This window comes from Harpia harpyja, chromosome 9 (genome assembly GCF_026419915.1).
Source record: "Harpia harpyja isolate bHarHar1 chromosome 9, bHarHar1 primary haplotype, whole genome shotgun sequence".
NCBI classification, from domain to species: Eukaryota; Metazoa; Chordata; class Aves; order Accipitriformes; family Accipitridae; genus Harpia; species Harpia harpyja.
The window spans coordinates 14,919,881-14,942,933 of NC_068948.1; the positions used below are offsets into that span (position 1 = coordinate 14,919,881).

Sequence of the window (23,053 nt, forward strand, 5' to 3'; positions counted from 1 at the left end):
GAAGTCCTGCAAGGGGCACACTGATTGATTACAGGGAAAGAAGGTAGTTATTTCAGACTTTGCTTTGCTCTCCCAGTTAATGCTGAGGGGTTTCCTCCTGCTGTAACTCTCCACAAGCTGCAGGGACAGCACTGCCTGATCTGGGGGAGGAGAGGGCTGCCTCTGCTACAGCAGTGGCTGGTTGTCCCACAAAGGGAAGATTTAAAATTAAAAGAATAACACTGTTGGAGGACAATTTTGTTGGAAGATGTAATTTTCTGCCTTGTTAGGGGATGACTTAGCAAACAACCTAGCTGCTACACAAGGCAATTGCTTGCCAAGATGGCAGTTCAGAGATGCCTCCCTGCTCCGTAGCACCAGGGCCTTCATCTTCTAGCCTGACTACAAGCATCTGTATGTAATCTAGTCACTAAAGGCAAAAGCTCACTCACCACGAAAGCCCACAAGAGCCCAGCCAAGCAGCCAGGCACATCAGCAGGTCCCTGGGCCTTCCGAGGCATTGCCAGCCGGGATCACAGTCACAGAACTGATTGCGCCTATGCGAGATGCCAAGAGCACTACAACAGGAGGTGAAAGGCACGGCTAAACCCCAGTCTCTGTGGGCTTCTCAGGTAGCGTGCAACAGCCCTATGTCTACATGCACTGCAGCGATATATTCCCATTTGGAAGGTGTAGGAGTGGGGCATGGAACCATTGTGTGCCATTCCCAGAGAAAAATCACGGGAAAGCCTAGTACTATAGCAAAGAACATTTTCAATTGCTCTACTGCTTATGAGGTCCTCTCAGTCTTTTTCCTCCACTGACGCAAACTCAGAGTTGACAGTCTGGCATGTCTTCTCTTACACCAATAAGGTTCATTCCAATATAAAATAATTTATACTGTAGCAGCTTTTCAGTTTAACATAGCTAATAAACATTTTATAAAAAGAAAAAAAAAAAGAGGTGGGTGGTGGACTAAAAGTTATGACAAAGCTTGCAGCACTCCAGCTTTACTTCTCATGTGTTTTTTCATTAAAACATAAGTGAATTTTTGAAATATTGTTTAAAATTGAGATAATATATAGCCAGTTATTAATTTCACTTTGTCTAATTAATCATTTACTGAGTTGTAAATGAGAAGCTCCAACTCAACTGATTTGGCTCAAAAACTGTTTCATATACTCTAGGCTCACACCTACAGTTGTAAAATCTTTTGCCTAGAATGTATAATTTTTATTAACCTCGATGAAGGCATGTAAATATCAGTGCTTAATTACCAGAATCTGTGTTGTCTAGCAATCCCTTGGGAAAAGTGGATTCATAAAACAGGAATATAGACCCAATTTGCTGTCAGAAAGGTGAGATTAATACAATTTGTCATGTGTTACTGTCCAGGATTCAGGTATGATAAGCTGGGACAAGACATGCTGCATGCAGCTTATTCCTCCCGGAAGTATTTGTACAGCAGTAATTTATCTACCCAGTAAAGACATGAAGGGACAGGGAAGAGGTTAAAGACAAAGCTCAAGGTTGCCAAGATTTGAGAAAGTAATCAGTAGTGGAAAGGCCAGACAAACAAAAAAATGTGGCCAGGACCAACTAGGTAAGCAATGGGGTAAATTTAATTGCACATTTAATAAGCGTAAAACGTAGTAAGTCAAAGAACAACAGGCTAGATACATAGGATGGGGAAATCTCATCCTGGGAAAAAGTTATTTTGCAGCTGCTTAAACATTTCTTGAAACGAAATGTTTTCACCAGCTTTTCTTTGGCAGCTACACAAGAAAGCATTCTGGAATTAGTTTCTCATTTAGGAGGCAGGGAACGTGCACAGAGAAGAGTAGATCATTACTCATCGCTATAACATCAAATACCTTTAAGAAAAATTGAAGAAAATTTGAAAATGCAAGAAAAAAATAAAATTTAAGAAAAATATTTACACAGAAGAAACTGAATTTATAATTTCAAAAATATAATCCACTAACAAAATGCATCACTCCAAGTTGAGCGTACAAACCTTGTGTTAGTCAACAGTTCTTTCCCTTTATATTTAAACATTTCTTCTTCCGCACTTCAAAGGGGAATTAAAGCTGCAAAATAAAGAAACTTACATTTATCAGTGACATAAGTGATTGGAAGGACAAAACACTGAGATGAGAACAGTCCATTCAAAGCTTAGTCCCTTGAGGCTCAAGTGTCATCAATAGTATAACCACAATTTTATCATACAGTTCCTGCACAAAGGAAATTGCTGGAAGTTGTACTAGCAGCCTCATCTTTTCATACTTTGCTCCTTGACCTACTGACAACCTGCACAATAGAATCACCACTGGCATCTGGCACAGGAACAGGCAAAACTGTACTGGTATTGAAAGAAAAAGAGTTACATTTTTATTGGTATCTTCATAAATGTAAACCTGAATTTTAAAAAAAAAAGAAGATAAGAGGCTGTCAAGACATATGCCAGGCTTAAAATGAAGTGCAAAGGAAAAAAATGCTACCTACACATCACGAAGGCAGCTCACTCAGAATTACGGTTTTGAAAAGATGAGAGGAAAGAACCACAAAATTAGTTTTTAGCCCCAGTCCTTTACTAAGGATTACAATCAGGAAATAAAGGCATAACATCAAAGCATGAAACATGGCATGTGACCTGATGAATAGCTTAAGATACTAAACTACTGCCAGTCTTAGCATTAGGCTTTCACTTGACTCAAGTATTTCTTTAAAGTCACTAAGTGGCAAACATTTATGGGTTCGTGCATGTTGAGATACTGCAATGGCATTTACGTTCATCAAAATGCAAAGTTTAGTCCTGAAGCCAAGTGTCCTGAGCAGAACAAAAACAGAAGCAGTGAGCTAGGAAAGCTGCAATGAATCCTGCGGGTCACATAATGGGAAAAAAATGCTTGTAAAATTACACCTTTCTCTTTTCCTTTCTATCAGCTGCTCACACTAAAACAAATCATGTACTGAAGTGAATTTTGATTGTCATCTCAATTTAAGAACAGCTAGAGTGAAAAATCTGGATCAGACTATTCACATCCACTTCTAGGCAACGCATTCATTTCTAGTGAAGGCATACACCTGCTAAGTTACTTTCAGAAATTATTCCAAAGTCAATTTGCTGGAAACATGCTTTTGCCTTCTTAACACCGTACTGGATTCTGTTTCATAGGACATCATGAATCACTTAGGAGTTAGTATTTTCCTACATACATTTCACACAGCAGTTCAAAGACTGACCTACAACTCTTGAAGACAGTACAAAAGTTTGAAGGCGGCATCTAGATTCGTAATTAAAAATCAGAGAGGCACTGAGAAGGAAGAGTCCTCAATCAGGCAGTCCTTCCAATTTTTCCCTCAAGTAAAAACTAATAACATGAACAGTGAGCTGCTAAAGTGCCTTTGTTTTACTGAATGTTCCACAGCTGTGGGCTGATAATATTGCAATGGAAAGTAATTTTTTAAATTTTCAATTCATTTCCAAAACCTCAGCTGCTGCAAGTAGCATATAGTTTTAAAAATTTTAGAATAATGCACTGAAAGGTACAGTACAAATACCACCAATAGACAGACACCTATTTTGATTTCTCTTTATTCAGATTAATGGAGTTTAGTTAGATGCTGTCCTCCCTAAGGAAAAGGTGCACAGGCACTGGTAGCTGTTGGAAGTAAACAGCTGGGCACGGAAAGACACAGAAGACTGAATGATGCTACCCTTCCAAATGCTAAGTTTTCTAGAAAATCCTTCAAGTATGAAGCATGGCAGCCAACCACTACATTCCTAAGGAAGAGCATTTCACTAGCTTCTGTTCAATGTAAAAAATTAAAAAGTATGTCAATCTCTTATAGGAGTCAGCTGCAGACTAATGACACTTTAAAAAAATATGGAGGAAGATGTACCACTTATTGCCACACATTTGTTGTCCACTCTACATGATGAACCCTATCTATATTTTCTTTCTTTGAAGATTTTTTTTACAATGAGAAGTTAAATAAATACACTAAAAAAAAATTCAGAGAGCTCGCAAAGCAGCAGCACATAGATTAGCAGAATACATGCACGGTCTCCATGCTAGAGTTCTGTTTTCTACCATGTTATCCATACTTGCAGCAAGGAAGCAAAGTTTCCACATGCAATACATATACTATTAATAAATATTTGACACATTTTAGTGACATTATGGAAGGCTAATGGAACAGGTTAACTCCTCTGAAAGCAGCAATGAAAATAATAGCTTGTGCAAATCTCCTATCGCAGTGCCATTAGGGGTCAGGACAGTCAGAAAAGAAAGGTACCAAAACTTCCTTTCCCATTCCATTTGAACTGATTGCCCACAATAGAAACAAACATTTCCTGTGACATTAAGTTGTCATCAGCTTCTGTGATTCCCAGTTCACTCAGTCTTTTTTTGTGCATCTGGCTCTTCCTTGCAGAAGTAACCCCGAGTTCATTTGCAATTTCATAATTGCCTTCAGTTTGTTCAGAAATCTCGGCTTGCTCATAAAGCTCCAGCTCATCAGTTACACATTCAGGTAGTTCTTCTTGCCGGAAGCCCTCTACACAGGCTGTCCCATCACCTGACTGGGTAGGCTGTGTACTCCCTAAGTCAGGAAACAATAAGAATGTCATCGCAATCATGCAAAACAGCCAAATCATTTAAAAATCCTGGAATTAAATTTTCTTCAGTCTTAACATTTTCACTTCATCCCACTCACTTTTTGGATAACTACTTAGTGACAGTCACATATGCCAAACACAGTGTAAGATGCTTAAGGAAAAGGTTTCTTCTTGAGATGACTTCAAGTTGCCAAGCGATAGTGATATTAGAGAAAATTACAGTGGGTTTACACATTGCACTTAGTGACAGTTCATGAGTAAGACCTAATATGAGAAATACAGTTGTCACATTTTATTTACTGAAGAGAAAAAAATTCTTTGCTGGGAGGACGTCTTGGCTCTAACGCACAAAAGAAAAAATGAGCAGAGAATTATCATGAACCAGAAGAGCTGTAAGAGAAGCCATATCTGCTTTCTTGCTGGTCACACTCTTTTTTCTGTATGACCCAAGGAAGCCATCAGTCATACAGGCTCCGCTTAGTAGGGAGCACAGATGAGGTACGTAAGGACTTTACAATGGAAGCACACACACACCATGAAGCACAGACATTCACAGTATTTCTCTCCAGCAAGTTCGTCCTTTAGGAAATTCCAGTGTTCCAAGAATTATGAAGATTTATTTTGGCTAAATCAATCTAGATGTTATTAGAAAATTTAAGAGACTTGGTTATGAATTATGCAATTGAAAAACCTGGGTATACTAGATTTACTAGTTTTAGGAGTTTCTTCTAGGAAGAGAAAAATACCTTTTGTTCTCTCCACTGAAGCATCATTTACATCAGACGGCATTGTTGGTCTAACCAGGACCACACCATATCCTTCATTGTTATGGATCATGTTATTGACCATGGTTATCTTGGGGATTTCATAATGTTCATCTAAAAAGTTCTACAGCAAAGAAATGGAAATCCAACATGTTATGTCCAGCTAAAGGGATGCAAAATATTTCAGTTTTAGGTAGAATCAGTTCTATGTATTGGCTAGAATTTTATTATTTGCCTACGCAAGTGACATTGTAAAAGGCATTTTCTTTCTGGCAGGTTAGAACTAAAACAAGTATACTGCTTTGATGGACCAACCCAAGGCAAACAAGTACCATTATCATTGCATGTGACATATAAGAGTTCTACCATAAGGCAGCAAGGTTATAAGCCAACCTAACACAAATTATTTGCATTAATTCTAGCAGCTACAAGCTTTTGAAAAACAAGTACATTCTGCCTTGAACTGACCTTTATAAGTATTCCCTCCTTGCAGTGGTGTATGCCATTGTCTAACAGGGTGCAGGTACTACCTGGATATATTTCCACACCAGCACCCTACAAGATAAAATTGATAGCAGTTCACAAATAGTTCGGGCACATTTCCAACCTAACAACTCCATTGCAGATCTTTGTGTTCATCCACCAGTTTACACAATGCAAAATTGTGTTACCACACCAGCTTCATGGCTTTGTTAACCAACTTTAGCAGCAATACTCAAGGTTGAGGCCCCATGGATAATATTATTGTCACCAGTCCATAAAAGCTCTGGTAAAGAGTAACTGCACAGCCTTGCATTACTTTCCTGTTCTTCAGTCATCCACCTCAACACTCAAAGCTCCATCATTCTTCAAAACATCCTAATCAGAGTTCAATTCTGTGCTTATCATCCTTATGTAAGGATCAACGGACAAGGTGTCCAAAAAGGGCATTTCATTTGCAGAACAAATGCAAGGTTTAATAAGAAAATGATTTATGGGCAGAGAAAACAGAAAATCACTTTAAAAGTATTGCAGGATATTAATCAGTCCAGCAATGCAGCAACATTATTTCTAGGTGTCCCCTGTTTCTACATCATTTTCATATCATCACACACAACTCGTCATGAGACACTTCACTAGATACTGCTGGAGGCCACAAGACCCCTGGGACCAATCTCTTAAACTCAATAACATGTAGCTGTCCAAAATGAATTTGTAAAGGTTCCCTCAAGAGCGACAGAAGTCAGCCCATTACTGACTGTGTTATTTCCAAGCAGAAACCTTTATTTTAATTTAGAAAATAAGCCGGAGTTAAGAATTTGTTTGTACCTTGGCACCATACAGATCTGAGTTTTTCATTAATAGCTCAGCTGATGTTCGTACTGTTACGCCTGTCGTTTCACATTGTAACACACAATTCTCCAGGGTGGTTTTCCCATGATGGACATCTATATACACAGAAAACAAATATTGTTAAATGAATTAGTTATGCAAAGGCAAACCCCTCCTACAGCTAGATGAACCTGTAGCACTTTTGCAGTGTGATAAAATTACTATTTTAATTTTATCCATTTTAGGTTAATTTTACTGATATGCTTATGCATGGTTTGAACTCATGCTATTTTTCTGGTAGAAGCAGGAACACTGCTGCAAGGGAGCACTAGTCAAAGATTTGTCTCAGAGGTTTTTTGGCTTTTTTTTTTTTTTTTCCTTGAGAGTGACAGCAACTTTTCTTTTCATTACATTCCTAAGAGACTTTTGAATTAATAAGATATTAAATACATGTATACAGGTGTTAATAAACATTTTAACATGTTTCAAACCAAATGTCTGTTGAGGCAAAGAATTAATTAGCACCTTCTGCTAAGACAGAAGCCCATGGCCAATAAAGTCACTGGATACAACTTAGGATTATTTGAGCCTCAGTTTGAATGTGCTATCGGCAAACAAAGTTCTACGCTACTTCTACAGCATATGCCATTCCTCAGCGGAGAGCTGGCTGGGTTCAGCTACAGCTGAACATTGCCATGGGGGTTCTTTTGTGGAAAAAGGAATTATTTCCTTTTCCAGGTAGCCTGACATAGGCTGTGCAGCAGAGTCAGGTTGCCTTAACAGCAGAAAAATGATCAAGTCAGATGATCTTATCCCAGTATAAGAATAAAACGCAAGAGCCACAATACCTTGAAAGTACAAAGAGTAGAAGTTATTTGGATGTCCACATTATAAGCAAGTTAAAAAGAAGGGGAAAGCCTTGATATTTATACCTGTAGGGCTCCTCTCTACAATATTTTGTTAAAACTAGTAAACTCCAACACTGAGTGTCAGCTTTAATTCTAACAGTAAATTATGAAAGATTCACAAAAAGGCCAAGATGCTTTTATACTTACTTAAAATCCCTTCCACAGCATCATGTTGCACTAACTTCAAACTGGAAATCCTTATATTGGCTCCTGTACAGTCAACAAAGTTGTCTCCTTTCCCTCGTTTTTCTATCACGATATCATCTGGCAGGCCATAGCCTTAAAGCAGAGGTGAAAGATACAAGTTTGATGAATACCTGGTAACAGTCAGGTGCTTAGTACATAACAGACATTTAAATTAAATATGGAGGTTTAAAACTAGAGGTCTAATATCTTGAGTAGGATTTTCCACCCAGTGGCTAGGCTACACCTATCCCCTCTGTACCAAGGTACAGGCACTCAAAACCAAAGTCAAAAGTTACCTTATTTGAATGACACACAATAAAATGCAAAGTTATTTTAGACAGTTGAACAAAAGGGTAACTGAGCTCACATTTCCCAAGGCCAAAGTTCTCACTCCCAAGAGTTACAACAGAGCAGAGAGATGCAGTAACCGAGGTCACACAGGCACCTGCAGTCTGCTTTCAAAGTACGGAAGTTCACTAGAGCAGGCAGAGGTTCCAAAGAACATGGGGGAAAAAAAGCAGTCACCACCACAACACAAGGAAGCAAGTGCAAAGGACTTGACGTTGTTAATAAGCTTCACTCAACTTCCCTATTTAAATGAAACTTGGGTCAAAATTTAATGTTCCTGTGTTACACAGGCTTCCAGATTAATTCAGATTAAAAAGAAACTTTCACAAGCATATGCCAACATTGATTTACTAAGCCATCCACAGTTGTCAGCATTCAACCACTTACAGGGAAATTTATGGGCATGTAAAGCTTTTATTGCTTGTCACTGACAAGAATCATGATAAGGAAAGCAATAATGCAACATCTATTAAAGCAGCATGAGTCCTATCATTTTCTGAAAGCGCACACAAACTCAGATAAGAAGTGCCTGAGCAGAATGCTAGCTTTTAACCAAATACATAAATACTGTAATGTGCAAGTAGAAAGGTTAAAAAAAGAAAAAAACCTTTGAACAAGAGTTGGCAGGAAGTTTTGATACAGCAGATTTAATGCAAAGTTAAGTAATTGATACTTCAACAGACTATACTATCTCGAAATCTTTTCCCACTGCTACTGATTTACAGTGCCCCCCTGGGGAGGAGGTGGCATGGGGCAGTTTACTTCCAGCACGTAAAAAGAGAGCACCATAGGACAGCAAATGGCAGATCTAGCTTAACTTCACACCACTACAGAAAGAGGTTATTATCCAAGGCAAGAGTTGAAGAATAATTGTCCTACAGACTACCTGCAGTTTTTCTAACCACACTTTTAGCTTGCTTTACACATCACCTCTGAAGTAGCAGCTCTAGTAGTAAGAAGGAAGCTAGTGCAAAGACAAGGAATAGACAAGGAAGGATTCACCAGCTGTCAAGTGGTGTCAATACACAATGTGGTCACGACTGTACACCCTGCCTGTAAGCTAAGTGACTCCACAGGAGCTAACACTGATCACAGGTATTAGACGGGCTGATCCTACTGGTTCCCCTCCAGCGTGAACAACTACTGTGCAAGCAAAAGGGAAGTTCTTGGGTGCCTTTGCTACACATCTTTGTCAGGTGTTAAAGTTATCCTTACTGTGATTTTCTGCAGCAGCTACTGCTTTAACCGTATTTAGTTCTTGTAAGTTTTTATTTATCCCTGACTTACTAATCCCCATGCTTTCAATGTTACTACTGACTTGCACAGTGGCTGGAAGAAAATAAAAGCTCTACAAAGCAAAGTGACATTATATCTTTGATGAGTCACCCCTTCATCCCAAGGAAGCCACCAAAACGGCCAGCTGCTCAGATTAGTGCCAGCAACATTTTTCTTGATGCTCCAACTTCAAACGTTTTTGCCTGCTACTATTGCTATAAAAACTTCTCTAACAGGAGTCCATAAAAGAAGATTAAATACCCTGACATGTACTCATTATTCAGAGAGTGGTTCACACTAAAGATACATATTTATATACCTTGCTCCTTAAAATAGAGCAGCTCATCCTTTAATAGGTGTGCTATTGCACCATTTGTATTACTGTTTCCTCAAAGCTAGAAAAGCAATAAACACCACCCCACACAATTTTAGAACAATGTCATTCTTGCAGATAAATAAAGCACTTTACTGAGGTCCTTTATCCTGCAAGTGCATTGTCTATCAACATGCATATCTATATAAATCAAACACACACAAGAGAAGGGCAAGAAAGAAAATGACACTCATAAAACAAGGGCAAGAAAAATAAAGTATAGAACAGCAGGAAATTAAACTCCCAGCCTTCTTCCCATTAAGAAGTTTTGACAAGATAAAAATTCAGCTAAATAAGTATCTGAACAGCTGCACAAGCCCCAGTGATATACAGACTATTACCCTGCAAAAGAGCATGCATGCCTAAAGCAGAGGAATTACACTGAGAAATCAAGAATTGTGAGGAAGAGATAGCAACATATCCTAGACGAGGCAGAAGTATTTAAAACACAAATATTTTGCAAGAAAAATGGAATCGCAGATGCTGTGTCTATTTCTACAGAAAAAATACACACGTTAAATCTAAAGCTCCCTCTACCCCTGCACTTCACAGAATGCAGACTCACAGTGGTAGCCCCCACACACATTGTAGACACACAATAAGTGCTATAAACTAAGTTCTAATAGCACCTGGCTCTTTTCCTCTGTATTCACCAGTGCTATACTGGCCGTGAGTCTCAGAGTATACCTCTGAAGCAGATTAAGACATGCAAAGAACAAGAAGGACATCTCTCAAGTACTCTTAAGTTACTGGCTTTAAAAATTGAAGCCTCTCAGAATGACTTCTGTGCTTCCTAGATTTAAAGAAAAAAAAAAAAAAAATCAAGTCCCTCATGTTTCTGTTGAATCCTCTCTATTATCTATAATCTGTAATTATAATATTATCTATATAATCAGGATTTATCCAGACAAATATTTAGGAGGAAATTATGAATTTGCTATCAATCAGCAAAATTTGCAGTTTATTTGCAGAAGTAACTATGGCTAATAAAACACTGTACTCCATCCTGCATTAGACATGCCTTTATGAGCAGAAATAGGAGCACTTTAAAGAAAAAAGCAAAGGCTCCCACCAAACTCTGCAAAAAGTAAATCCTTATGCAGAGCTAATTTAAGATATTCACAGTTTACTTTGTTTTAAGGACCTTTATGCTAGCAAACCTTCTACCTTCTAGTTCAACTGAATCAGCAATGCAGAACACGCCATCTACAACATAATGACCAGGACAGATGATGACTGTGTCTCCTTCATAACAGGCATTTACAGCTGCCAGTGGATCATTGTGAAACTGTAAAAGACAAACAATATAATCAGCTCCTGAAGAACACTATAAAAATGGATGCATTTATGCCCTTAAAGCTTGCTTTTCAATTAAATGTTGCTGCTTTTGCTTAAAAGAAACCCTTTTTAATGGCACCAATAATACACGATTTCTACTTTGAATTCAAGAATCATAGCACACTCTGGACAAAAACAGCCTTAAAGCATTCCTTTCATGTTTGTGTCATGTCCATTGCCCCATGAGAAAACTGGGGCAGAGACACAGATTGAAGAGAGCATATGCACCAGAAAGCAAACCTCAATATGGCCTTGGTTCCAGGCCAACATTTGAATTGTCTCAAGTGACTTGCCATGAATTACTGAAGAAATAGATGACAGAAGGTAAAGAAAATAAAAAATACAAACAACTCAGCAACTAGATTTGAGCTGGTCTGAATACTGACGTAACCCTGGTGCAAGTCACCCCAAAATAGAGTTCAGATATTACAGTGGCAAATATGGGGTCCCCATGGTCCTTTTCCATGCCCAAAGAGGGCATGCTGATAGCCTTCACAAATATTACTGAGGGATTCTGTATTGAAGGATAACAAATAGTACAGAAAAATTGCACATTTATTGCTTCCCAGCAAATCCCAGGATAAGCATAGTGAGAGCATTTTTCAATTGCCAAGTCAGAAAATCTGATTTATAGCCCAAAAGTTAATCCAGGACCTTCCCTGTAGCTCCATTTTGGCCACCTGTAATTCATGAACTTGATCAGAATACAGCAAGCAATTTCATTTGGGCCCAAGGAATCCAGACTGTAACTGCTGAAGTGGTAAGTCCTGCCTGAATTCACTAAAACTAAACATAACTGCTCTAAAATAAATGTATCTCCTACACAGAACTAAAGCAACAGAATGACATTTCTTTCTTCAAACTCTAGATCATTATCAGTAGCATCAAAAGACACAGGTATTTCAAAACTATATATAAGTATTATGCCTTACCATGTTTCATTGTAGAATTATTTCAGAAGGTTTATCTCATTATTTCCTACACACAGGAAGGAAACTGCTTGTATAGAGTACTCAGCAGACACAAATGAATTAAAAGAAATTATTTGTATCATCCAGTCTTACCACCTATTGTTTAAATTACAGTGGTTTTTTTGAACTGACAAAAAAATAACACTGAGCAAAGGTAGTATCTTGCACGTGATAAATTAACTTACTCTTCCACATTGTTTCTTGAGGAGAAAAAAGTATTAGCAGACAGACAATTCCTGTTACTGTACCTGTATTTCTAGTTCTTCACCACAAGATTCAGGGCAAAGTTTGTCCCTTAACAATGACTGCAGCAGACTTGCCATCATGGTTGAGGATACAACATGAGTGATCTTGGTACCTGTTGGTCTCAGTCCTTTAGCTTGGAGACCACTGTATTTTTGGTAACCAAACACATACCTAAAACAAGAGTAACAAAGCCATCAGTTCTTTCTTCGGTAAAGAACATCCATGTATAGATACCCATATGGCCCTCCTCCTTGCACAAACCCACCAAGTACCTCAGCAGAGGATTCTCAATTAGTTTCAGCTTTTGTTTTAAGTGCTCTATTTTCTCATACAATTTTAGTCCTTCCACCATGGAGACGTTTTCTACTTCTGATTCTGAATCACTGCTTGATATGCTGTTCCTCACATTTAAAAACTTCCTGTAAAGCTCTTCACATTGAGACAACAAGTTCTGGTAATCCGCTACGAGCCCAGAAGGTACACGGTGTTCAAGGATGTCATAATGCCTGCAGTTAGAGCAAGGGGTCAGTGTATTTTGCATTTACAATTTTTAAAGATCAAATACAAACCCGGAGAGAACATGAGGAGTTCTGCATCCGTACTTCAGTCAAGATTCTCTGCAGTCTATATCAATCTTTTTTGAAAGCAGCAAAACCAAAAATCTGCACAGACAAACATATAATTTTCTAAATAGTTGCCCATCCACCTTGAAAGTTTATACACAATTATCAGAAACTCACTCTAAAACAAAGGCAAAAGCACAGCTATAAGAAATAGTAAGAATTTAGAAGGTAATTAGATATAAAAATTAGTGTATTTTTAAGCATTTATCAGAAAAACTGAGAAAATCATGTCTGAAATAGAAGAAAAATCCTATAATGTGAAGTCTCTGTTAGCAACAACCTAAACAACTACCTGGACAAAAACACAGAATGAATAAGAAAGGCATTATCAGCACCAGATGAAGATGTGAAGGCACTGCACGGTAAATTTTCCACTATCCCAAGAGTATCCTCTACAAATGAAACTGCAGGCCAGAAAATGCAAGCCCAAAGTTGCATTGCCAAAGTCAGAAAGATGAGGACATCTGCCAGCTAGACGGTGCCAAGAACTCCAGGGTCAATCACGCAAGACCAATCATGGTCACTACAAAAAAGCTGGACAGCAATTAATGATACAAATAAAACAAGATTTAATAATCTCCTACCATTTTTGTAGGGAACCAACTGAACACAGTATAAATAGCCCTATTCAAGAGGTTACATGAAATAAGGGCAAAGATATTCCCTCAACTTTCAGAGGTTCTTTAAAGGGTGCACTTAAAGCATACTGCAAAGAGCAAGAAAATTTGCAGTCAGGGCAGTCAACATCTATACAGTTCCAATAAACAGGGTGTACAGAAACACAAAGAGCCTCACAATGGCACTCACTTTGGCAATGGGGTTATTGGAGGCAACAGAGTAAGTCAATGCAGTGTGATTAACAGCCGAAGAATTTATAGCGATATAGAAATATAAAATATTTGAAGGAAACTGAATGTTGTACGTAATTTGGCCCTGAAATGCATGCTCTACATTTTTCATACAGCTTTACTTGGCTCAGATGACTAGTACAACCTAATGTGCAATGTAAAGATACTGTTTGTTCTCATTAAAACAGTGCACACCAGAGACCTGAAAAGTTTAAAGCATCATATATTTCCATGCATTGAAGTTTAATGTTATTTCTGAGCTGACACATCAGTGCTTAGATCAGAACACAGGATAGCACCAACATCAGTGTAGCTTGGAGGACAGACTTTGTATCACGCATGGAATGGGAAAACAAGAAGGGATAACATTTACTTTTCTGCTTGAAGACATTGTTTAAGTATTTTGGATTCTCACTAAAATGGCTGTAAGACCACATACAGTGTTAAAAAAAAAATAACAACAACATTATCCCGTGGCACATTGTTGCATTCTGGTTTCATTCCATGCAAAGTCTCCATAAGGCTCCAAAAACTCAAAAGCAAAAAAGCCATTTGCTGGAGCATACAAGTACAAACACTTCAGAAACATGTACTGCTTCCATATATAACACTTCCTCCTAATTTGTACAATCTCAGAAAAATACAGGCATATCAGAGTCCTCAAATGCCACATAGTGTCCTGTTTCAAAGAAAGGCCTGCAGCCACCTTTCTAGTGTGGGTAATTATACTAATTTTCTTTGGAAAGCACGTGCTACATGCTATAGTCTAGCACATGTAATGCCGTATTCTAAATAGCATTTCAGGGTAGGTTATAAATATTCACTGATGTAGTTCCCCAGCATCACAGCAGTATCAAACCTGGATCTGAATGACACACAAACCTCGGAATACTCATGATGCTAAGTTATAGTAAGTAAAAGAATTGAAAAATAACTCTCATGAAAGGCTTAAAGGATAGTGTATCAAATCTCAGGGGAAAACCTACAGTAAAAATCACTTTTGAATTATTTGTTCCAGGTATGTTTTATGGTGTGCTTTGGTTATTCAGCACCCTCAGAAATATAACAAGATTGTGTCCTTGTGCACTGCTTCAGTTCCATATGGCCGGACAGCATTAAAAAACCTTCGGAAAACCTAATGCCAACTAATCCTACTAGGGAAAGAAATACATACGTTCCTCCTTCAGCATGACCAATTTACAAGTTTTTGTTTACATTCAGTTCCATTCTGGTTCTTATTCTATGTCCAGAGGCATCAGAGCATCCCATGCTAGCTTTAATTAGGATTACAATTCATGTGCCTGCAATTTGAAGGAGGCAATAGCTGGGTGTGAAGCGCCATCTGATGGAAGGTCAAGGATTACAGGGAAAAACTGAGGGTTCAGAAATCAAGTGGCAACCTCAGTTACATCCTCTTTACATAAAAAATTTTGACCATCAGACAGTGAATGCTGTTAGAATGACTTGCTTTGATTTACTAGTGAACAGGGTTTTTTTTAAAATCTAGTTGTGTGTCACTATTCCCACGTCACCCTTTCCTGTGGTTCTACCCTAATAATATCAAAGGTGTTGCACTTACAATCTCAGTCGAGGCTCAACACATCGCACAAAGTAATCAAAATCATCCTCCTCCTCTTCGTCCCAGGTCCTCCAGATGCACTGGTAGAAGAACCTTTTGAAGCAAAGTAAGTGTTTAAGGCCATGTTTACCTGAGCAGAGACAACAGCACTGGAAACACAGATGTAACTAACTTGAGAATTCACCTCAAAGCATCACCTCTCTCCAATTCCATGTTACTGTCCTGTAAACTATTTAGTATACACAGAAGTTATGTCTTGTCTGTTGTTTACCTGCATAAAGAGTTTTATTTTGTGTATCTAAGTTCAAAATTCACAATAGCCTGAGTCGCACTTCCATCAAAAGAGTGAACAGCTAAAAGCTGGATTTGAAAACAAGACTTACACCCTTAAAATCCTGAGGCTTTTTGGTGGTTTGGTTTTGGCCAGGCATCCTTCAGCTAAGCTTTCTTTTTGACAATGAGTTTGTCACCTCCATCACCCAAGCTTACATCTCCACTACTGAGTAATTCTCAACAGAATGTGTCTCTCCTCCCCTTTTCCTCCCACACCCACAACTTCTGAAACAGCCCATTTTCCAGACAGGAAGGTCATTACTCCTATTTTAGCTTTTTCATCCAGTTCCACTGCCTATTTGTAGACAGCTTTCAAACAGCATGTAGTACATGAAAACAAGGTAGATGGAAAAGAGACAGAGAGATGATAAAGAAAGGAAAAGAAAACAGAAGTAGTAAGATGTGAACAGACACTGAAGAATAAAGAGCAAATTTATGGGAGGAGGCAAAATGCAAAAAAAAAATAAGAATGGGACAAAAAAAAGGAAAAATCCACCAAAATGTTATACAAGAGAAAGAAACACTGCACTAGAGCCAGCAAGGTGATACAGCCCAAGGAAATCTGAGGTGGAGAAGAGAAGGAAAGCAACATAATTTCCCCCCTACCCCCTTTGGACACAAAAAGCAGACTGACAATAAGCTGCAGCTAAATGTACCTTGCGATTGTGTGATTACCTGTAGCTGCAGAGGACACCACAGATTTTCTTTGTGAGCTGTCTCTTCATAGTACCCCTCATCAGAGTTACTTGGGAGAGCTTGGCTTGTGAAGCTGCCAGCATGACCACAAGAACTCAGGGCACCATCCATTGGATGCTATCAGAGTGTAATTGTTCAAGACAAAAATTAAACCTTGAGCATTTTCCTACCTGACATGCTCTACAGCTAGTGCTGTCTGGTCAAACTCTCCTGATTCATCATACAAAACCCACAGCTCCTGCAGTGGTATCTGACGCTCCTTCAGCTCTAAGAGTTCCTGCATGCAGTCCAGGGTAAAGGTGCTATCCCGTGACTCGCACAGGAAAGGCTCACTGAGTTGCACAACTGCTTTCAGAGCTGAGTACTCCACATCAACAACCTGTTGGAACGAAGAGTTCTTAAGATTTCTTAGAACCTTAGATACAGCTGAGGAAGGCTAACATGACGTGCATAAGTCAGCAGACCACGCTGCAAGTGCCAGTTGACCCACACAAACCAATGCACATTGCATAGTGCAGCGAAGGCAATCTATTCAGCTGAAGTGATAACCCCAGAATTAAGCTTCTCAGAACCACACATCTAGAGCCTTTTCCACATTAAAAACTTCGTTCAATTCCCTCATAATACTCATACAAGGCCAGTAAGCTGCTTCCCAATTTTATTTTTTTGTTTTGGTTTTTTTTTTTTTTTAAAAAGAGGCAAAAGCAGTATCCTCAGACTCAAACAAATCAATACCTTACAGTTCCTAGGGACTCCTTTGGGGCTCATTTTTCAAAGTGCCCACAAGACACAAACAATCCAAAGAGTTAGTCTGGGCCCATGAAAGCCATTTTGTCACTAATTGGGCTGAAAAGCTGAGGGGGTACAAAGTTTTTTCCCCTCTTCAAACATGTAATGGTACTGCAAGTTTGAACATCCAAGGTTTGCACAAACATGTATGACTTGGACATTGAGAGACCTAGAAAAGGAGTATCCCAAACGAGCAATCCTCAGTGGGTCTGTGACAGGAGTATGCAATGCAGAAGAGCTACTGTCAGTACCAACATGGGTTAAAGGGAAGAATTTTACTGATAAAAAAACCTGACAAATGAACAGAGCCTGATACTTGAAAAGACTACATTACAGCAGCCAGCTTTGGACCAAGTACTTATCCCTTCTGCGCCCACAGAATTCTACCTCATGGCTTACTTGCACTGACTTGGTGTTTCCCCTTCCAGTTTCAAGCAAGGAGCCCTTTGAAAAAATTCCTATTGCCCTAGCCATCAAAGGCAATTAGATATGAAAACATTACTGTTTTCTACCAGCTCATAAACTTCATAGATAAATGATGTTAACTGGAGACAAATGCCTGAGCAACTGTGTTCCATTTACCTCAACAAGGACCTCAAACACATTAGTGCGCCAGACTGCCTGCCATCCAGATGGTTCGAGGACCTTCTCTAGGTACTCAGCTGTGAATTCTTTCACCTCAGAAGCTTTGCAGTCAGCTAAAAAGAAATTGAAGACAGTACACTTATGCAAGGAAAGAAAGCATAGTCCTCCAGATCATTGGAAAATGAAAGTCAACACAGTTGACATGTTCCTCTACCTCATCTAAAGTTGGACTTCATTCTGTTTTGCTCATGATAACCATCAGCATTTTTGCTGTCTCTCTCACTACTGAGAGAGCTGGAGAGTCATCTGTTTTGTGCTTCTCTGGAAGAGATCCAGTACTCAACCTTCCAGGTACTGAAGGTTTCAGTGCCAGTGGTACTAAACAGCTAGCCTGTGCCTTATCTTAAATAGTCTTACTACACACAAAAAAGTTCTAGTAAGATCAGTTAAAACAAGGCACAGTAACCAGTATTAGCACCTTTGCCTTTCAATCATTCAGATTTTATTTACTGATATTAAAACCATTGCCTCCTGGTCCACCAGCTAGAGCAGCTCAGGTTACAGCATAAGTGATGGTAGTACACTACATCTTTTCCAGTCCTCGTTATTATGAGCATCTCACAGTTTAATATGGAATTGACTCCATTTAAACTGGATCATTTAAATAGTCACTACAAGAAACCTGACTACATGTTCTTTTTTTACTAAGAAATTACTTACCCAAGATGTAATCCTGGTAAGCTTTAAATCGCTCGTAAAACAAAAGATGATCGGTGTGAAAAATATCTGGAAAAAGCACATTCCCATCTGGCACAGTCCTTCCTAAAGCAGTCCCTGGTTTGTCACGACTGCCATAATCACTACAGGAATCATCATCTTCCTGGAGCAGATCTGGGGAGGGGAGTGGGAACAAAGCAAACCCCACAAACTGTCAGTTCAATGCAATCATCACTCAATCCTCTATTCCCAAAGAATTCCTGTTCAGCCCAAGATCTATCATGAACCTGCTTTCTACAACACATCTTAAATTATCCTCGGTGAAGAGACTATCTTACCTGGTTACTTGCTCTCTTCTTCAGAATATTTACCCTGTCCCAGAAGAGGATCTCCCTATTTGTTGCCACCTGCCCTGAGCTGCAGTTACATGCTAATTTACTTTGTTATATATGTTAAGATCTAAAATACTTTAGGTAATACATTACCATTATGTACATATTTTGCCTTGTTAGTACACTGCTTGCATCACCCAGATGTCATATCAAGCAATAACCCAAATGATTTTGGAACACGTATAAAACCAGCTGATCCCACACACAACTGATCCAAAATAATGCACAGAATTACTGCGAGCAAAGAGCAAAATGTAAGATGAATGATAAAACCGCAGATACTAGTCTCAGCTAAACATGTGTTTTCACAGTTGCCTTTTAAGTCTTTTCCTGTTCTTCAGTACAAGCATTGCTTTTGTATTTTAATAAACTAACAAATAACAAAGTCTCCACAGAAATTCCAAGCAACATATTTAGACAGAAGGGACACAGCGTTGTAATTTTTAGCCCACTTAAATGGACATTGGCTGAATCTTTACTTTGAAGGGCTCGATGCAATGATAGCACCCCTTTAGAAGTCTCCAAAAAAGTGTCTCCACTTGTGTTCTTATTACAAACTCAGTGAACTCAGTCACTGTTGGTCTAACAGTATCTCTCAGGCCTGGTCATCCAGAAGTTCAGAAAATATTAGAGAGATGACTGCAGTAAACCAAGGGTGATGATGATTGAGGTCTTTTTTTTCTTTTCATTAATGTAACAGCTCAAGACAACCTCATTGTCCATAACTTGATTCTTTAACAATCCATACGCCTCTGCATTTTCATTAGCCTACAGTCTGACCTTTACTATATACCTAAAAAAAAAAAAAAATCACATTCTATTTCTAACACATCCCTTACATTTTAGGATCAAACCCAGTAACCATGATAGCAATACCCTGTACAAGCCACACTATGAATTCCAGAGCACAGCATAGGTTCCAGAACAAGCCATTTAATTTAGCGTGCTCTTTGTTTACAAACTACAAGCCCATAACCACGTATCAGTAATAACCGGGCACTGAGCAGTGATAATCAATAGATACTCAAAGCACCAACATTCCAGTATTGTGCTGTTAAGGCAGAGGGCAGGGGAGTCACTTCCAGGAAAGCGTTTTTCCTCTGTCTGTGTCAAACGCATGCATGTTCCTGGACGCCGATTTAAAAGCCCGTGGTATGCACCCGAGACACACACCGTAAGTTCACAATCAAAAGAAAAAGAAAACATTCTACTTTACTGTGCGTATTTCCAAAGACAACCCTACGTCCCCTCGCAGGTCACATTTCTACCACGCACCAGCAGACTCCCGAGCCGGCGAGCGCTGAGCCGCAGCCCCCCTGCCGGCACCCGCACGGGGGCGGACCGACAACAGCAAGCGTCTTCCCGGGAAGGGCGGCCAGGCAGCAGCACGGGTTGCCCGAGCAGGCTGTGCGACCTCCGCCCGCGGAGATATCGAAGGCCCGGTCTGACCTCGCAGCCCCTCGCCCCGCGGAAGCCGCCTCCAGCGTCGGCTTCCGCAGCTGCAGAGCCGCCCCGGGCAAACGGCGCGTCCCTGCCTGCGCTGCCCTAAAGCGAGGCGGACGGTGCCAGCGGCCCTCCCGCGGCTCGCCCCTCCCTTTCCGAGCGGCGGCAGGACCGGGGCGCGCCCGGCCGTAGGTGGCCCCGCGCCCTTCCTCCCCGCGGGGCGGCCGCCCGGGACAGGGAGCCCCTACCTGGCTTCGCCTCCTCGGCGCGCTCCCGCAGGCCAGCGCTGCTCACGGCCGGCAGCGGGGCCTGACCTTCCCCCGCCGGTGCCGGTTCCGCGCTCCCCGGCAGCTCCGGTTCAGCCATGTTGCCCGCCCGCCGCGCGCGGCTCCGCCCGCTGAAATTTCAAACTTCCCCGGCAGCTAACCCTCCGCAACGTCACCGGCAGCGACGGCCCTGATTGGCTAGCGGCAGCCGCGGTCGTGTCCGGCCGCAACGGGAGAGAGAACGGGAGGGAGGGCCGTTACCGGCGAGCGCCGCCTCTCGGCGGTCCTTTCTGCCGGGGCGGGCTGGCGCCACAGTCGGCCCTGCGGGAGCTTCCCCGCCGGGCGGGAGGCTAGTCGTGGGGCCCCGGCGCTGCCCCGCCGGCAGTTCCCGTTACCCGCAGTTGTGCCCGGCGGCGGGGATGACCGTGACCGGTACTCTCCCGTTTCCCAGAAGGCTGGCCGAGCTCCCTCTGGAGCAGGGCGGCAGCCGGAGAGGTCGGAAACGGAAGAGAATGCTTAAAAACTTCCACCCGTCAGTCATGACCAGACCGATAAGCTGGGTCCGTTCGTGTGAGACAAAACACGGAAGTGCCGGCGAGGACGGGCCGCGCCGCTCCCAGCCGCAGGTCTGCTGCCAGCCGCCGTTGTGGCCCCACGGAGGGGGGTTCCACAGCGCACTGACCGAAGGAGCTGTCAGGCGTGGCCGCAGAAACGTAAAACAACCAACAATCCCCCCCCCCCCAACAAAAACAAAACATAATTCACTGAACGACTTCTTCACTTAACTCCAGGAAGACGTGCTTTGCTTTTAGCTCTGACCACCTGCTACACAAAAGGCACCTGATCAAAATTTAAAGCACAGTTTTTCCCCCCTCTGAATTTCTCAGAGGATCAGTGTCCTGTGATGGAAGACAACCACGCAGATTTGGGATAGTACGGATTCCGTTCACCTAACGTACCTCTGCCCACGCTGAAGCCGGGATTGCCACTGTAGGCCAGGCTTTAGAGAGCTGCTCCTGGCAAGTCAATCATTTCAGATCAATGCCACACAAAAACTGGTTTTGAGCTGTATCAGCACAACAGGTTATTGGTTTTATCAACATCTTTAACAACTGTAACAGTACGCAGTAGAAATTTTAAAACGGGAAGCATTCATTTCTCCTGCAAACAGTGGCTATTTTTAAATGGTTTTCGAAACAGTTGCTTCAAAACATAAATGGCCACGAGGGGGCTGCCTTAGATTTCTAACAACATGATCAAACAGCTACCAGGTTAGAGTTTCTTCATGTTTACTTTCCAAATATTAATTCTTTTGCAGCAGCAGTGCAAGGCCCAGAGCAGTTTACACATTCAGAGTAAACCAACAGCCCTATTCATCCCGGCATTTCACGAGTCTGAGTTACCGCTGGTCCACTGAAATCAACCCTTGCCCATCATAACCCCAGAAGAGAGTATCTTAGACCCCAAGACTTTTCTGCAGTATGCTATCAGAATTTAACCATTATAATGGGCATGGATTTTTAACCATACTCATGTAGTTTTCAGCCATCATAATTAGTTACAAAATTACACTAAAACATCTACATCTCCCCAAAAAACTTTTTCTTTTTTTTATAAGGTCAGCCTTCAAAGCAGAGTGTGTTTTTAAGTGTAGTGTCTGTAAATTGATAAGTTTTAAGTAATTATGAATTGGGAGTTTGTCCTGACTAAACCTGGAATACCACTGACCATGGTATTATATTTGAAGCGGGATCCCCCATAGTTAAAGAGTAAAGTGAAACAGTTATTCGCCTAAATTCTTTGCTATAAATGCACAGCACTGAGATTCTGCAGTGGGCAACACACATTTGTTATATTCACACAGAAGAATGTCTCTGATATGATGGAAACTTCACTGAATGAGTAAGCGTTTTGAATCCAACCTCAGCAACACATACTAGCAAAACTCTATTCAGGCTGTACACTGAGTGAGGAGGAGTAGAGTAATGGTCAAAAAGAGAAAACAAAGAAAGAGTAAGAAATAGTCTAACAGAGGGGAAAGATGATGGAGGATCAGTAATAAGAACTTTCAGAATAGGAATAGGAATGGGAAGGAAGAGAATATTTGGAAAGAAAAGTATTGGAAAAGGGATATTCCACCACAATGAAGAAGGGCATCTTTTGGCACTTAGGTCTAAGTTACTCTAGTGGGATGTTCCTTGTCTTGTACTTTTTTCAACACCAAGAATGAAAAGAGTCTACCAGCATGAAAGGACAGAAATAGCAAATACAATAGAAAAAAACCCAAGAAAGGCCAAATAAAAGGGAGAAAAGCAGAATGCCAAAGATAGCCTGGAAGATACAAGAGAAGCCAGAGTGAGTCTCAGAAAAAAAACAGAAAATGTTTTTGTGACTACAGGAGCATGTGTACAAGCTTTTTTCCTGAACACGGGAGCTAAATAAAGGATTCAATAAAAAGC

The 23,053-nt window shown here is 40.6% G+C and overlaps 1 protein-coding gene across 1 annotated transcript; it reads right to left on the reverse strand.

Moving 5' to 3' along the window:
• Positions 1-1,583: 1,583 nt before the first annotated feature.
• Positions 1,584-20,744, reverse strand: SHCBP1 (SHC binding and spindle associated 1). Its single transcript, XM_052797615.1, has 13 exons — positions 20,577-20,744; positions 18,497-18,667; positions 17,774-17,889; positions 16,573-16,781; positions 15,374-15,466; positions 12,596-12,829; positions 12,326-12,494; positions 10,936-11,056; positions 7,734-7,865; positions 6,676-6,794; positions 5,836-5,922; positions 5,350-5,491; positions 1,584-4,587 (listed from the first exon to the last, which is right to left on the reverse strand). Exons 1-13 carry the CDS (start codon positions 20,692-20,694, stop codon positions 4,265-4,267), a joined length of 2,034 nt encoding a protein of 677 aa, XP_052653575.1. The 5' UTR covers positions 20,695-20,744; the 3' UTR covers positions 1,584-4,264.
• Between the last annotated feature and the right edge of the window lie 2,309 nt (positions 20,745-23,053).